The 17,891-nt window shown below is 43.0% G+C and overlaps 1 protein-coding gene across 2 annotated transcripts in view; it reads right to left on the reverse strand.

The window, feature by feature from the left end:
• Positions 1–17,891, reverse strand: part of LOC117743817 (serine/threonine-protein kinase 32C-like) — a 64,571-nt gene that overhangs the window by 30,764 nt on the left and 15,916 nt on the right. For both annotated transcript variants that reach the window (XM_034551691.1, XM_034551692.1), the window contains exon 2: positions 7,372–7,427. In XM_034551691.1, the coding sequence (XP_034407582.1) occupies positions 7,372–7,427 (56 nt within the window). The remainder of the gene's footprint in view (positions 1–7,371; positions 7,428–17,891) is intronic.

Here is a 17,891-nt window from a genome sequence, read left to right on the forward strand (position 1 = left end):
GGAAAAGTTAAAAAATTTGCCACTGAGTGGTGCTATGACTTGAATTCAAAATTATCATATAGATGTCTTTAGGGTCAGTATGTCATGCCATATAAAAAATATGGAGCAGATTAGATTATGTATGGCCGAGTTATAACAACTTACATTGTTATGGAAAATGGCGTAACTTTGAAAGATGTCCGAACGCACAAAGTTTTATATTTTTAAAATCCTTTGATAACTTTTCATTGCCGAGGTCTCTAGTACACATGGCCAGATTTTGGAATGAATCGGGTTTAAGCTCTAGGAGGAGTTTGCAGTTTTGCGATGTCAAAAAAGTGAAAAAAAACACGAAAAAAGGCTAAAAATGGCGATATTGAGAAATTCACTGAAGCTCCCCCTACTGTTCAAATATTACAAAAAAATCAGGTTAAGGGATGCAATGTGAACATATGCTAGCAATTTGGTGAGGATGGACAAAGTTATTTGGAAGTTATGGGTCTTTAAATATTAGGCCACGCCCCCTAGATGTTAATTGGTCTATATCTTCTGAACGCAACGTCATATCAACAATCTTTGACATTGGACATTGGACCTATAATGAAGCTCCGGACTTTTCGTGAAAATCGGACCAAGGGTTTAGGAGAAAATGGAAAAAAAATCTAATTAATAATCTAAAAATCTAATTAGGCGCATTTTATGGACCCCCTGAACATATTTGTAGAGCAGGTCCAAGTGAACATGTGTAAAAAATTTCAAGTCAATCGGCCATTGCTGGAAAAAAGTATTAGCTTTTCCAACACAAGGGGGCGCCACCGAGCGAATTCTTTCGTGTTTTTTCCGAAACCCCAATCAGATAAGTATTTTCACCGATCCTGATATGTGTGGGAATTTTGAAGTATGCAACTTTAGGCCTAGACCCTCTTTTCCCCTTGCAAAGTGCCAGCATAAGAATAATAATAATAAACATAGCGAAAACAATAGGTCCTCGACCGACTACGTCGGGTCTCGGGCCCTAATTAATTGAATAGTTAGCCGGACATGCAACTGTATCAGTTACTGCTCACGTTACATGAGAGCACATAATTACTGTTTAATCCATTCCTTTGTATATGTATTGCTATCAATATGATTGTCATTATCAGTCACTGCAGACTTTTAATGTCCAATGGTTAAAATGCTGATACAGCGGCCTTCCCCTAACACTTCATAGAAAAGATATGATACCGTGGTAAAAGCTAAATATACTTCAATCTAAAAAAGGTGGAAATATCAGAAAAGAATGTTGCATTTTGTCAGTTAAAATTCTATAATTCTGCTATTGAATTTCAAGTCTGACTATCAATTCAACCATACCCCCATACTTCCCTTTTAGACTTTTATTTATCCCTCGGCATGATAACACGCAGCTCCCGGTCTATTTCCACATAGCACGGACCCAGTTCCTCGCTGCTCTCAGTCAGGCCAGTCTGTGCCATCTGTACTGTGCTGGAAGGTAGACCGAAAAAACTCCTCTAAATCCTACAAACAAGAATCCAAAAATGTATCTCACACATTTCAGCCTTCTGCAAGAAATAGAGCTGAACTGGTTTAGGACCTATTTTGGAAATCTTATTTATGTCTATGTTGGGAGCAAAAGTGGTATTATTCTTTAATAGAGCATGCCGAAAATCTCTTACAAACAACCAAGCGAGCCAATCACAAGAGACCTCCGCTGTGCACACTACATGTAACATCAAAATACCTTGTGCAAGTGAGAAACAGCCATGTTGTGTATGAAAAATATGTGTGGAAATCTTCTATACGACGCCTGCGAGTGGCGGATGAAAACCACAACATCATCTGGATAACTCTAAAATGCTGCACTCGCAGTACAGCACTCAGCAGACGTCACATTTATTTTCTATTACTGGTGCAGAACACATTCCATACGAGATATGATCTGATCGGTTGCCCGCAACTCAACAGAGTTGTGGGCACTAGCCCGAGGAGAGTGATTTAAAAAAAATAGTCCCCTGCTTGCAACTCCATTACTTTGTGACCGAATGGAATCTGGGAAGAGACATGTTCACTGTAGTGGATTATCTATTTAAAGCCAGCCTCTAATCGCAGCGTACAGAGAATGGTGGGAAGTAAACCTAAAATCTTACGGCCTCATTTTGAAAATGTGAATGATAATGTATACGCATGTTTTCAGTTGTGGACATTTATATTAAGCATCATCCTTCAGTTTCATTCTTTCTTCGCCTTTACATTCATTATGTGGCTTCATTCAAATACAGGATGTGCCCTCTATGGAGGCTCTTGAGGCTTCAAATCTGTGGAAATTGCAACTGCATGTTACCAATCTCCGAACCAATTTGCTATTGGTCTAACAACAACTTAGCCTCAGGGGGCAACGTACAATATTTAGTGTGGCGTAGCAAGCCGATATCCGGACCAATACTTCCTTTTCCGTGCATGGTCATCGTTTACCATCCGATTAGCCACTTGAGACGCAAGAATTGTAATGGTAAATGTGTCTTGCCCAAGGACACATCGACATGGGTTAGGGGAGCCGGGGATCGAAAAACCCAGATCGAAGGACGACCCTGCTCACCACTGAGCCAGTCGTCCGCTTGCAAAAGGAGTGAATGTTTACCAGCATGCAACCAAAATCGGTTTAAATGTGATTGGTCAATACAAAACCCACTACAAATGAAAACCAGAACACTACCGACACCAAAAATCGTGTCCCGTTGCCCACATATTCAGCATTCATTTGCAGATATCAGTTTATATTAATAGTTGGTTTTTACTATGTACTGGCTCTGTGGCACTCTGAGATTCTTGAATGAAGAGTGCCTTACAAATAGAATGCATTATTATTATTATTATTATTATTATTATTATAATAATAATAATAATAATAATAATAATAATAATAATAGAGATGAGCTTGTGACTGAATGGATTGTGCAACATTAAATATCTTAGCGTTCCAAGCCTGTTTCTTTGCTCTGTGAAAGGACTAATGGTTGACTGTGGTTACCCAAGATGAATATAGCTTTAAACATGAACTGGTGTTGCATGTTTATTGCAGGAACTCTAAAGAGAGTTGAGGCGGAAAAAGAAAGTATTTAGGGCAGCAGCCAGCCAACCGGCTAATGTTTGCCACAGAAATATTTCTTATGATTTACTGCAATACATTTTTTATTATGATTTACTACCCCTCAAAACTCTGTACAGGTCCCTTAGTTCAAGTTCACCTCAGTAAGTTTGTTTACTGTATATTGATAGACTTTACACATGAACTCCTGTTTATTTTTAATGGATGCATGTTTTTCCTGATCATGCTGTGACCATATTCTCTGTTGCCAAGTATAGAATATTGCATTACATATTTAGATTTTCTATATTGAGGACTAATGATTGTGGCTGTGCAGAGTGTAAAACCCAGAGGTTCGCAACCAATCAGATACCACGCTGACCGTCATCTCCCACCAGCCACATCTTATCTGGAAGCCTCAGGAGCCGCTCAGTGGAGTGAAACGACAACTTTTGAAAAAAGGATTTATTCATATATTCATTAGGCATATTAGCAATTCAATGCATTAGACCCGTTTAGGATGAAGCAGAAGAAAGTAGCAATTTTGAGGCGAGATCTGTGAGGCAGAATATTTTGCAAGCTATTTGCATATGAATGGAGACATTTTCACCTGGTTTGAAACCCCTGAAACATGGGAGATGTTTCTTTGCCAGTGTGGCGCTGTGCCACACCGGCAAAGGGCCGAGGTGCCGGCAGAATGATGGCTTCTGAGACCAATTCTCTCCTAGCAGTAACGGACACTAAAGTGTTCCTAATTAATTCTGTATCATTATCTACAAAATGCTAATGCTCCGCATGAGTCCATCTTCTGTTAAACTGCAGGCAAGGTTTTCATTGTTAACTTCTATTCCAGGAAGACCTGCTATTTAGATTGCATTTACATTTTTTGTCAACGGTAAAGGTCATTCTGTTTGTCCAAGAGGCAGGGTTGGAAGCCAGGGGCAAGTCCGGGGATGGTGCCACTCTGCTGGCTGGCTGTGCATTTGGGGAGAGCGTTGACTAAAGAACTGGCTTATTCACCAGGCCTCCAGCCAGCACGACTTATCCAATAAAAAAGGAACCCATGGGGCAGTCCACAGGACAACTTCGCTTTAAATCTAGCTAAAAGTGCAAGCAGCACAAACTATGTCAAAACTGTTGACAGACCTAACGGTGAGGGGGAACCAGATGGTGGGCGCAATGCTTATGTGCCGACGCTGTTGGAATGGGCGGAGTTCTATGGCTCAGAGGAATATCAGGCTTAAGACACACAGACAATATTTGTCAGTAATTTATTAATAAGCCAGTTGTTGGACTGTAAGCAAGACAGTGTATCTCAAAACATACTACTACAGCCTGAGTTCTATGTAATGAAGGACAATGTGTCCCACTGCAAAAGGGTGGCTCACTGATGTGTTTAATAGTTTTTTTGGACAACAATAGAACTCTATGGCACAGAGGAATATCAGGCTTAAGACACACAGACAATATTTGTCAATGGAATACATTCATTGCTGGTTTTGGCCTTTTCATGGAATTTGTTGATAAATTATAAAATATCACTAGTATTATTATCACTGCTGCCATCACTTGTATTCACTTGCTAAGCATTTTAATTCAATGGGGCCTTGTTTGAGGAAGTGCAGCACCAATTGTAAACCTGTATTTGTGTCCTTCGGGCACTGTATTTACATACAGCACACGAGTAGAACTCGCTGTCACGGTCCAGGTGACAATAAATTCAGCGCCATCAGCCGGCCCTAGTACCATGCAACAGGGAACTTGAATGGTTATTTAAGGGAACAAAGAATGTGTAGGCAGTCTCCAGGTTATACTTGGCTCCAGATTCCACAATTCTAAGCAGTGAGGAAGGACAACAGCGCTGGCCGACGAGTGAGATGGTGTCACAACGTTGGCTGCAATCTTAGACCACCAGCTGCACAGAGCACCTGTTTATCTCTCCTAAAGAGAGCTTTTTAGAAGTGGTCACACACACACAAACAGAGAGAGTAAAGTAAACGTAAACCTATCGATTGCTTTGTGGACGGTCTCAGAAGTGCGTCTTTTGATATGGTGGAATTCAAAGTCACGCACAATGCATGTCAAGGAATGCTCCAGACGAGAGCACCTGTCCACCTCATCCTTCGATGCTCACTTTTAATAGACTTGAGCTCTGGCGCATGAAACTAACTTTGTTTTTTTGCGGCACAAAACATTATTTAATCAGTGCTAAGAAAAGGAGAGCAGCAGTAATAACGAGGAGCTCGGCAAGCTGTTTCCTGGAGTTAGTTCACACACAGCCTCTATGTGTATCACTGGTTGCCATGGTGAGAGGGCATAGTAAGCTGCCCTGATTAGCTCATTTAAAGCAGCTGTGTGTCTGACTAAGCTGGGTATTTCATGAAAAAGAACCTGTCAAAATGTGGAATGTCACAGTAAACCATAACTCTGATCACAAAAGTGTGGACGTTAGGAGAGGCTCGAGGCTTTTGTGAACGTTTACGTGTCCTTAAATGTGTTTTGGGGTTTAGATATGATGGCTTAATCACAGTTTACAAAGTGCTCTCACTTCTTTCAAAAAAGAAAATCTGACTCGGGTTTAGAATGGAGTCGAATGGGGCAGAGAGGTGGACGTGATCCCTCGTTGAGGTTCCTCCTGACAAATGTGGGAAACTTTGTGGATTCCATCGACACATGTGAGGAGCAGCACAAGAATCCCTATGTTTTGATCGATAAATGGTGTAAAAAGAGTGAGAATTGTGGCAAAATACGTTTTATTTTTGTAGGACTTTCAAGGTGTCTTCCTCTCACTCTGGCAGTTGGCTCTGTCACTCTAGAACACACACACACACACACACCTATTATAGATAAATATACCAGTATCGTATCATTTGTGGTATCGTATCGAATTCTAGTATCGTATCGTAAGTATCGGGTATCGTGATATTTATGGCAGGTATCGTATCAAAGTTAGAATTTGGTATCGTGACAACCCTATTCACGGTGCTACAGTGCGAGGTTGTGTTTAATAAAATAGTATAACAGTAAGATGAGGCAAAACTGTGCAAATTGGAGGTTGTGGTTCACCCATCTTCTTACCTAAATCCCCGCTTACACACACCAAGAAAGCCTGTGTGTGTTCAGTGGAGCGCTAAAGACTCATGCTGTTAAGTATTCAGGAACAGCAAGGAGCGCGGCCACAGTGGCCAAAGTCGGCCAAAAAACACAGACGGGATGACCTCCAATGAGGACAAACTTTATATGGACGTCTCTCTGAGCATCTGGCCGACTGTGCGGGTGCGCATGTGTCTGCATTAAAGCATGTGCGAACACGACCACTCGGACAAGACAAGCCTTGACTCTTCGGCATCTTTCTGAGCCAGGAGAGCAGCTTACTTCAAGCTCTCAAGTTTAAAACTAAAAAAACATGAATGAACATTCATTTCAATGTGTCGTTTATTCCAAACGTAATGTAAATAATCTACTATGCAAAAAAAACAACTTTGCATGCAGGCCTAGCCTCAATGACTGGAGTATTTCCCCTTCTGTATCATGGAGGGAAGTGACAGCAGCTTGAAGGAACGAAGCAATAAGTAAGACATTTACATAAATTCACATGGTAATGTATTCAGCATCGGGCAACGACTTCCCATACAACAGTAGGACACGTTTTGGGGAGAAGAAAAAGATTGCAAAAGACACCAGAGTAATGAACAAATATTAGCCGTGATGTTTGGGATTCAAAATGAAGATAAACTATTCTCATCTCTGAAACCGTACTGTGTGTCTCATGCAGGTGTTCAATAGGAACCCAAAAGAAATTCATCTATAAAAAAAATGGAAAACCAATCCAAAATGCCTTTTTTTATCAACAATGGCCACCAATGACGATATTGGCACATGAGACAAGCTTGAACAGGGCGGCTGCAATTTGGCTCCACAATATGCCAAACACACACACAGCAAGTTTTCTTCCCCGCTGCATTCAGCCAAACCGCGGAGCATGTTGACAAACGCGGTCACAAGCATTGTGTTGCTCTGTAATTAAATGGAGGAGTGGGGTCAAAACTCCGAACAGGTCAGCTGGCCTGAGATGAAAAGTAAATTGTCTCTCCTCTGAGTGGCTTCACAGAAAGAATGACATAAGCCGCATTTATAACTATTATTAAATAGAAACATTATTTATCTTTTAAGCTCCGTAATGTCATGTGAGCTAAAGTGTAATCGTCCCCGTTTCGCCACAGAGATAGCGACTGTGCAGGGTGACTGAAAACACACACAAACATCCACTGATCAAAACAATAAAAAAATAGAGGTTACATTACCTTTCCAAAGCTCCCTTTCCCGATGGCTCGTAATATCTGGAAGTGGTCAAAGTTCACTGTGAGGAAAAAGAGAGAAGTAAAGAGAGAGAGAGAGAAGGAATCCGTAAATTTGAGGGTGTTCAAATCTACATTTCGTGAACAATGAAGGAATTGCAGTCTTCAGAGGACCTCCAAGCAAGTGACTCTACTCGTGCTAGGCTATCTTTACACTGGTTCATTCACAAATCTCTCTTCTTTTTCTCCCTGTGTCCACTTTAAATTAACCAACCAGATGCTGCACAGTTTCCTTAAGACAATCATATTGGTGCTGTCAAAGTGTTGAATAGGTTCTGTGCTCTGCTGCTGTCAATTGTCATTTCAGCTCGAAATCAGATGCAACCCTCCTCCACCCCAGGCACCTCCAGTGAGCATTCAGTACTGCTCCTCATTCATTATTGGATTGCAGCAACTTCCTTCTTAACCACCACTAGTGTCTGGACTCCAGGTGGATTCTGCCTGATCAGAACTCTGGATCATGGCCCCTCGTCCAATTGCCAAAGACTTTGCACTTATCAACCAATTAACCAATAAGGAGTTGACCACTCATCAAGCCGAAAATCTGCACTTCGATCTCATACGTTTCATACAAGAACAGTGCCAAAACAGTGGAAACATTATTGGTTGAATCATTTCTGTCTGTCATAGCTCATAGCTTTTAGAATCATAAGAACATAAAGATATTTTCCATTTAAATGAGAACCATCATCACTGTAAGAGAAAGAAAAACTGTATTTTGGACAACAAAAAGTGACACGTGTGTTCTTGCAAGATATGAACAGTGTAGCTGGTTCTCAATTGACTTATCTGGTTAAATAAAAAGATGAAATAACAAATATTAAAATGTCCAAGAAAAAATGAAAGAAATGATGATCTCCAAATTAAAATATTTAATCCGGCTCTTCAGTTTATCTAGTGGGAATACAGAGCGGCGGCAGAGACAGAGGAGACTTATTTCTAAAACACAGCCAGCTCACGGCACTGCAATCAGTCATCTTTGTTTTGTGATATCAATATGTATAATGGCAGAGCCAATTGTTTTGGTTCATGGTCTTCTTCAGTGGATGCATGTTCTGCTTACTGATGGAATTGTCCGATATGTGGTACAGAGTTTAAACTCAGTTCTGAGAAGGAGGTTGGTTGGATGGGAGAAGAAACACTACGATAATGTCATGCAACAGATTAGATGTTTACATTTTGTGTTAATTCAACGATGTAGAACAACTATGCTCTGCAAGAGAATCCACACAGCACACTCGCCTCTCTTGCTTACATGCCCATGCTAGTAAAGCCCATTACTATCGCCAGCTGAGTGACAACCAACTGTGTTCGGCTCAATTTCTGGAGCCAAGTTAGTATTTCAATTCAATTCAGTTTATTTTGTATAGCCCAATATCACAAATTAGCCTCAGAGGGCTTTACAATCTGTACACATACGACATCTCTGTCCCAGGACCTCACATCGGATCAGGAAAAACTCCCCAAAAATAACCTTTGACAGGGAAAAAAGGGAAGAAACCTTCAGGAGAGCAACAGAGGAGGATCCCTCTCCCCGGATGGACAGAAGCAATAGATGTCATGTGTACAGAATGAAGTTACATAAAGTTACATAAACACATTACATGAATATGACAATGTATGAATGGAACTCCAATCCATGAAACAGGAGGTAGGGTGGGGGGGGGGGGGGGGGGGGGCATCGGCAGGGCCAACGCGGGAGGCCGGCTCACCAGGCATCAGACACCTCCAGGTCCAATGGACCCTATGAGACGTGAAGTCACAACGACTCCGGGGAGGAAGCAGAGTTAATAAGGTGCAATGGAGAGATGTAAATTCATCCATAAGGAGAGAGAGAAGATGAGATAGGTGCTCAGTGTATCCTAAAACATCCCCCAGCAGCCTATAAGCCTATAGCAGCATATCAAGGGGCTCGACCAGGGCAAACCTGATTCAGCCCTAACTATAAGCACTATCAAACAGGAAAGTCTTAAGTCTATTCTTGAATGAGGTGACTGTGTCTGCCTCCCGGACTGAAAGTGGAAGCTGGTTCCATAAAAGAGGAGCTTGATAACTGAAGGCCCTTGCTCCCATCCTACTTTTTAGGACTCTAGGAACCACAAGTAGCCCCGCATTTAGTGAGCGCAGTTCTCTAGTGGGGCAATATGGTACTACAAGCTCCTTAAGATATGATGGTGCATCACCAATCAAGGCTTTGTAGGTGAGGAGAAGAATTTTAAATGTGATTCTTGATTTTACAGGGAGCCAGTGCAGAGCAGCTAATACAGGAGTAATGTGATCTCTTTTCTTAGTTTTTGTGAGTACACGATCTGCAGCATTCTGGATCAACTGGAGGGATTTAAGAGACTTATTAGAGCAGCCTGATAATAAGGAGTTGCAGTAATCTAGTCTGGAAGTAACAAACGCGTGAACCAGCTTTTATGCATCTTTTTGAGACAAGATGTGCCTGATTTTTGAAATGTTACATAGATGAAAAAATGCAATCCTTGAGATTTGCTTAACGTGGGAGTTAAAGGACAAGCCTCGGTCAAAGATAACGCCGAGATTCTTTACAGTGGTGTTGGATGCCAGGGAAATGCCATCTACAGAAACCACATCACCAGATAATTGATCTCTGAGGTGTTCAGGGCCGAGTAAAATAACTTCAGTTTTGTCTGAGTTTAACATCAGGAAGTTGCAGGTCATCCATGTTTTTATGTCTTTAAGACATTCTTGAATTTTAGCGAGCTGGTTGGTCTCCTCTGGTTTGATCGATAGATATAATTGAGTATCGTCTGCATAGCAATTAAAGTTTATGCAGTGTTTCCTGATAATATTGCCCAAAGGAAGCATATATAAAAGGTAAATAAAATTGGTCCAAGCACAGAACCTTGTGGAACTCCGTGATTAACGTTGGTGGTCATTGAGGCTTCATCGTTTACAAATACAAATTGAGATCGATCTGATAAATAGGATTTAAACCAACTTAGTGCGGTACCTGAAATGCCAATCGACTGATCCAGTCTCTGTAATAGGATGTCATGATCAATGGTGTCGAACGCAGCACTAAGGTCTAATAATACCAGTACGGAGAGGAGTCCTTTATCTGATGCAATTAGGAGGTCATTTGTAATTTTCACCAGTGCTGTCTCTGTGCTGTGGTGTTTTCTAAATCCTGACTGAAACTCCTCAAATAAACTATTCTGATGTAGGAAGTCGCACAACTGATTTGCGACTACTTTCTCAAGGATCTTAGAGAGGAAGGGAAGGTTAGAGATTGGTCTGTAGTTAGCCAACACCTCTGGATTAAGAGTGGGCTTTTTCAAGAGAGGTTTAATTACAGCTACTTTGAAGGAATGTGGTACATGCCCTGTTAGCAAAGACAAAATTAACAATATCGTATAGTATAAATACATATTGGAATTAGCGAGCTAGCTAGCTTTCCGATATTTTCCTGGTATTAGCCGGTAGTGGCCAATAACAGTACCGTGGAACTGGCCAATACTAGCCAATCACAGGACAGTGGGACTAGCCAGTACTAGACAATCACAGCCCAATAAACTAGGACATGGCGCAACAATCTTGGGGAAGAAATAACAAGTCAGTGATCGCACAATAACTATTGATTAGTAAGTCTTTATTAAATGTACTATTGAGTGTGTAGGGTATCGTGAATAAGTGAATAATTTTGGAAACAGCCCTGGACCGTTTCTGTAAGAAAAGGCTTTTCTCGTTTGGACTTTCACAAACAAGACACGGCCCCCGTAATTAGCCATAGGTAAATGTAGTGACGGTTGCTAGCATAAGCTTTCACTTGCTACAGCTGGTTGAGATACATATAATTGTTTCAGTTTTAATAAAGTTGCGGTGGTGGTTAGGTGTTTCTCTAAGGTTTAGACTTGTAGTGTACATTTTGTGCATTGGTACCGATTTAAGCCAGAGAAATCAGTCACTATTATTAATATGTGCTGCACGTACGAATGTGGGCTGATGGGCTACCACTGAACGACCTCCCCCTGGTCCTCTGTTACTGATTGAGACTTGCCTCTGCTCTGCTCTGCTGTGCGTGCGTGTCAGTGTCACAGGCAGATGTGAGCACAGCGGGCCTGTCACTATCTCTTTCAGCTTCTGAAGCGCATACCCCGATCTGCTCAGCCCCACGTCCCTGTAGACCGATCATGAGAGACGACGGCGCACGCTGGGCTCCTCCAGGCAGACCCTGCCAGCTGACCTATACGCACCCCACGGCTAACTGAAGAGGGTAAACCACCACAATTCTTAAAAATATATTATTTTATTGTATTTGCTTCCGTGCAGACAAAAAGACACAAGGTGTAGTTTGTGCCATTTTTGTCTGGAAGTTAATCCAGCATGGACTCTCTCTGCTCAGTCCCATGTACATGGCTAATCCTATCACATGGCAATGCTCTGGCTGCATCATGGTACCAACGCACAGAGATGCTGCGCCGTGAACACGGCTACCCGGGAGGTATTAAAAGAGATGAAGATAAACGTGAGGAAAACTTGATGTACAGCGGGGTTCATAGATTCGGTGGTTCCTCTTTCGGAAGAGGCGGACAGACTAGCAGCAGGTTTGTGCGAAGTTAACTGTGGCGAGATGTGTTGCTTTCCAACCACAAACCTGATCCCTAAAATATACAGTACCTACCCAAGAGCCATCAGCCTCCAGACAAAACAAATATCATCTGCAACTACTGCAAATCTGAGGAGAAAGTCTCGAACCATCCTCTTGAAAATAGAGAAGAATGTACCCTATCTTCATTAAGAGACTTATTTATCCAATTCTGTGTGCATTCAAATATCAAACCCAAAATAAAGATGTTATAGATAAAGCCTTGTGTATCCCACAAAGGCAGCAGGAATAACTTACAGTATATTATTCAGCAGGACTGCTTTAAAAAACAAAGAAACTAAATCAGTATCAACAAGTCCTGACATGAAAAAAAATCAGCGCAAAGTGAGAAAACCCTGTGTCGGATGGTATAAGGCTACGCCTACCTGTATACTAAAAAAAGAAACCAAAGAAATGGAGACTAAATGGACTATGGCAGTATTGGAAAATGATTCTAATTGAAAGAGAGCCAAATTAAACACCACAACTGCTCACTAGCATTTCACTGAATGTTTTTCCCAGCGCTGTCATTGGGCATTTTTCTTTCCTAGCTTCAAGTGGTTGATCTCTACACAGCTGCAGCAGCAACAGCAGCAGGTGTTTGGTTGAATAATGAAGGACAGGGGGCATCTATTGGATAAACGCTGCTGATGGTATTTGTAGTTTGTGCCGTTTCAGTGTTCAGCAGCACAAACCAGCAAGCTGATGGTTGGAGGGAATACGGATTGGATAGAATGAAGAAAGAGAGAACACAAAAAGTTTGGCTCCATCAGCTGCTCTCAGGTTTCAGTGGATGTTGCACAAAAAGACTACGGCCAAACCCTTGAGACAAGTGCAGCGTGGAGTGAATCTGATCTGCCGCAGAGACCATGGAAGAACAACAGCTTTACCTCTATGGGGGCTGGGAGCTGCTGACACACTGGGATGAAACGCTGAGTAGGCTTCACTGGGTGATTGTATCCCATGGAGGGGCTAATATTGGCACAAAGCCCATGTCAAGGGAGCACTGAAAGTGTGAGTCTGAGAGTGGGTGTGTTCATGCACTTAGAACCTCTAATAAAGCCAAAAGGCACAATTCGGCCCTCACTAGGAGTACTTGTTTACGTCTACGTGGTACTTGTCATTATATCCTAAATGTCAATGATTGACCATGGCAATGGGGACGCTGGCGATCTTAACGCCACTCCGTCTGGGACTGTTTTTTGTTTTATTCTACCTTACTACAATTTAACATTAATTAGGGTCCAAGCGACTGACAAAGTCAGTCCGAGAGGACCCTATTGAAATTGCTACGTCTACACTGGGAGCATTTCTGGGGCACGTAGACATTTTTAAAACTCACCATATTTGGCACGCTTGTCAGGCTTGGTGAAAATAGCTATCTGATCAAGGAGTCAAATTTTTGCAATTCATAGTTGCTCTCTAGCGCCCCCTCCAATTTTGACCGGCGACGTCCCTCACCCAGAATGTTCACACATGTCCATATCCACCTGCTCTACAAAAAAGCCTCTCAGACCCCTAAGGTCCGCCTACTTAGATTTTCCGCCATTTTGAATTTTGTGAAAAACACCTTATTGACTTTCTTAACTACATGCTTGGTCCAAATCAACAAAACCTGATATCAATCAAATCATTGAAGCCAGATGACGTAGAATGTCCACCGTTTTTTTATATCTCATTGTGGTAAGGATCTATGGTCCAATGAACATCTTAGGGGCGTGTCTTGTTTTTCAATGATCATAGCGTCAACACTATTGGGACTAATCACTAATTTCCTAAGTGCACATAGCATGCCTTAACTGGCAAAATAAATCTTGTGCAATTTGAAGACTAGGGGGCGCTACAATAATTCGCCAAAGTTGAACTATTGAATTGTTGCCCGTTTTTGACACTTTTCGTTATCTCCCACAAAAATGATCAGATCGACTTCAATCTTCTTTCCAGGATGATATATACACACACACACACACACACACACACACACACATCCATTTTCAATACCGCTTATCCTCATTAGGGTCGCGGGGGCGCTGGAGCCTATCCCAGCTGAGATAGGGCGAAGGCAGGGGACACCCTGGACAGGCCGCCAGTCCATCGAGGGCACATGTAGGGACATACAACCATTCACTCTCACACCTATGGGCAATTTAGAGATCAATTAACCTGCAGCATGTCTTTGGACTGTGGGAGGAAGCCGGAGAGCCCGGAGAGAACCCACCCTGCCACGGGGAGAACATGCAAACTCCACACAGAAGGACCGCTCCGACCGGGAATTGAACCCGCGGCCCTCTTGCTGTGAGGCGACAGTGCTAGCCACTACACCACCGTGCATGCATATTATATATATATATATATATATATATATATATATATATATATATATATATATATATATATATATCAGATCAGAAGGCTTTGAGCATGAATATTCTGCAAAAAAACGTTGTTTTCACCCACTCACTTGTCGTTAGAATAATTCCAATAAAATCCCACTTTCTGTTTTTTGTTATGCTTTAAATAAACCAATCTTTCCAAAAATAATCATGCATGATGCCAGTCGGGCCCTGAACACATTTCCAAGAAGAAACATTCGAAATTGTCATTGGACCACCTACTAAAAAAATAAAATGACAAGTTTTAGACACTAATATTTTCTAGCTATGAGAGTTCCGATCAAATGTTTTCAGCAAACCGGTGGCGCAGTGAAATAAAAACACATGACTCGAGTGCAGGAGGCGTGTGTTCAAATCCAGGGCAAATTTTTTCATCACTTTTTTTTTTTACCTTAAATTTAAATGACGTGGTCTAGACTTCACGTAGAGACACGTGATGCATGTATCTGTTCACATTCTCAAAGCGCCCCTACTGGCCAAAACAAATAAGCCTAAAAATGCATCAGATTCACATGAAAATTACACAACATGGTCTACACTCAACTGGACTTGCTCTAATCTGCCCCAAACTTGTCGTGCTTGTTACATGTCACGGCCTGAGGATATTGACAAGTCTAATTTCAGTCAGTCAGAGCACCACCTACTGGCTCAACTAGACTTGCTCGAATCTGCCCCAAACTCGTCGTGCTTGTTACAAGTCGCGGCCTGAGGATATCGACAAGCTTATTTTCACTCAGTCGACGCCTCGCCTACTGGCGAAAGAATATCGGGGTTACGCAACAAACGGTAAAACGTACGACCGGCGTCCCTGTGTTCTCGGCCGAGTGGGTCGGCGTCCCGCCGGCGCCCCTGACTAGCGCGGGTGAGCGAGGACCCGTTCATTGCTGCTCGCATTGCTTAATTATTTTTTATTTTATTTTAACAGGGTAGTTAAGTTCAATAGCCATTTTTCTCTGTTTTAATTCTTCTGCAAATGCTTCGCCTTGGATAATTTTTTATTTTTTAACGTTGCACCTGCTCTCCACCGCTACCGTCTGGACAACTAACGTTAGCTGGCTAGCCGACAGTCTCTTGCTAGCCGGTGGCTACCAACGAGCCAGCCGACTCCCTGATGGATGCTCCTGTCCATGTTCCATGCTGCTGCTCTGAGGGGGGTTGCCTGGTCGCCTCTCAACTATCCTGGTGGTCAGTCTGACTACTGCTTCTTCAGCTAACTGTTAGCTTGCCGCCTAGCGTGTAGCTAACATTGGCAGTTGACTAAACTGCCTCCTCCGTTTCTTCGCCTCATCCATCGCCGCTTTTTCACTGGGCTCAGATCACCTGTGGATTATCCTGACGTGCCTGGCAATGGCATCCTCCCCGTCTGGCATGGATCTGCAAGTATTCCACCTCGCAACTCCTCAAACTCAACAACTTCTCTGCTCATCAGTTCATCTCAAGGCACTTGGACTCCTCCGTCGGCCGCGCTACATCCACAAAGCCTCCCGTAGAAAGTTGAATTACTCCTGGCCTGATCGCTCCAAACCAACGAGCGAGTTGCCTGTCTACGCCCCCTTACCAAAGCACCCCAGCCTGTCCAAATTCATCCACATCTCAAAATTGCTCTGTTTAACACCCGATCCCTAAACAACAAGGGCCTCTTGCTCAATGAATTAATAACAGTCAATAATCTGGACTTTCTCTGTATAACCGAAACATGGCAAAACCAACAGGACTACTTTTCACTTAACCAAACCACACACCCTGTATATTTATACATGGACAAGCCACGCCACCATGGACATGGCGGAGGAATAGCCACTATTTTTCGCAAAAACATCACTGCAAGTACACTTACCATCCCGACTCTTTCCTCGTTTGAACACCTTGTCTTTAAACTGTCTGGTCCCAAACCCCTGGTTACTGCAGTCATTTACCACCCCCCAAAACCTAACCCTGCTTTCCCCTCTGATCCATCTGAATTTCTCACAACTCTTCGCCATCTCTCCATCCATTCTGCTACTCGGTGACTTCAACATACACGTCGACTCATCTGACTCCACAACCTCTACAGAACTCCTGGACATCTTTGACTACTTCAACATCACCCAACATGTCGACTTTCCCACCCATAAAAAAGGACACACACTCGATCTGGTCTGCACCTCCGGCGTTACCATCAGTAATCTAACCAGCATTGATCTCACCATCTCTGACCACCTGGCTATCACCTTGGACATAGACATCCCCACCCCCCATATTAAGCAGAATCGCACCATAATCATCAACCTCCCCTCGCTCTCCTCCACCTTGGCTGCCACCGTCTCTGCCACTATTTCGACTGCCTCCCCCACCGCCCTGGTCAATTACTATAATGATGCACTCTCCTCCTGTCTTGATGTCGTCGCACCCAAAGAATCCAAACTCGTCTCCTTCACCCACTCTATCCCCTGGTACACTGACCAACTTCGCCACCTCAAAGGGCAGGGCCGCCAACTGGAACATCTTGCCAATAAAACTGGACTCACTGTTCAACTTGAAGCCTTCAAACTCAACCAACAACATTATCAAGGTGCCCTCAACACCGCTCGCTCCTCTTACTACTCCTCCATCATCCAATCTGGCTCCAGTATCCCCAAAACGCTTTTCTTCACCATCAACAAACTCCTCAAGCCCATGGACACCATCTCCACCTCCTTCACCACCAGCAAATGCAACTCTTTTCTATCCTTTTTCAATGACAAAATCATCACAATTCACAACCAGCTGGCTGCCCCTCCCCCTCTACTACCACCTATCCCAGCCCTCAACATGATCCTCCCTTAATTCCAATCCATTCACATCTCCTCCATAGTATCCAGCATGAAAACCTCCACCTGTGCCCTCCCCTCACATCACAAACCTCATCAACTGCACACTGTCCTCTGGTCTCATACCCCCACCCCCCCCCCCCCACACACACACACACACACACACACTCAAGCTTGCTGTTGTCACCCCTGTGCTGAAAAAACCTGGTCTTGACCCTGACATCCCCAACAACTACCGGCCCATCTCCAACCTCCCCTTCCTGTCCAAAGTCCTTGAGAGAGCTGTTGCATCACAACTCAAGTCCCACCTCAATCTCCATAATCTCTACGAACCCTTCCAATCCGGCTTCTGTTCAAAACACAGCACAGAAACCGCCCTACTGAAAATCACAAATGATATACTTCTCGCTGCTGATTCTGGCTTCCTCACCATCCTCATCCTCTTCGACACTATAAGCCATGCCATCCTCCTCATGTCTCCAATACTTCCTTGGCATAACTGGCACTGCCCTTTCCTGGTTCACCTCATAGCTTTCAGACCAACATCAATTTATTGCCATAAACAACTGTACATCCTCAACCTCCCCAGTCACCTATGGTGTCCCCCAAGGTTCTGTGCTTGGTCCCCTCCTCTTCATCATTTACATCCTTCCCTTTGGACAAATCATCCGT

The sequence above is a fragment of the Cyclopterus lumpus genome, chromosome 15 (assembly GCF_009769545.1).
Source record: "Cyclopterus lumpus isolate fCycLum1 chromosome 15, fCycLum1.pri, whole genome shotgun sequence".
Classification (NCBI taxonomy): Eukaryota; Metazoa; Chordata; class Actinopteri; order Perciformes; family Cyclopteridae; genus Cyclopterus; species Cyclopterus lumpus.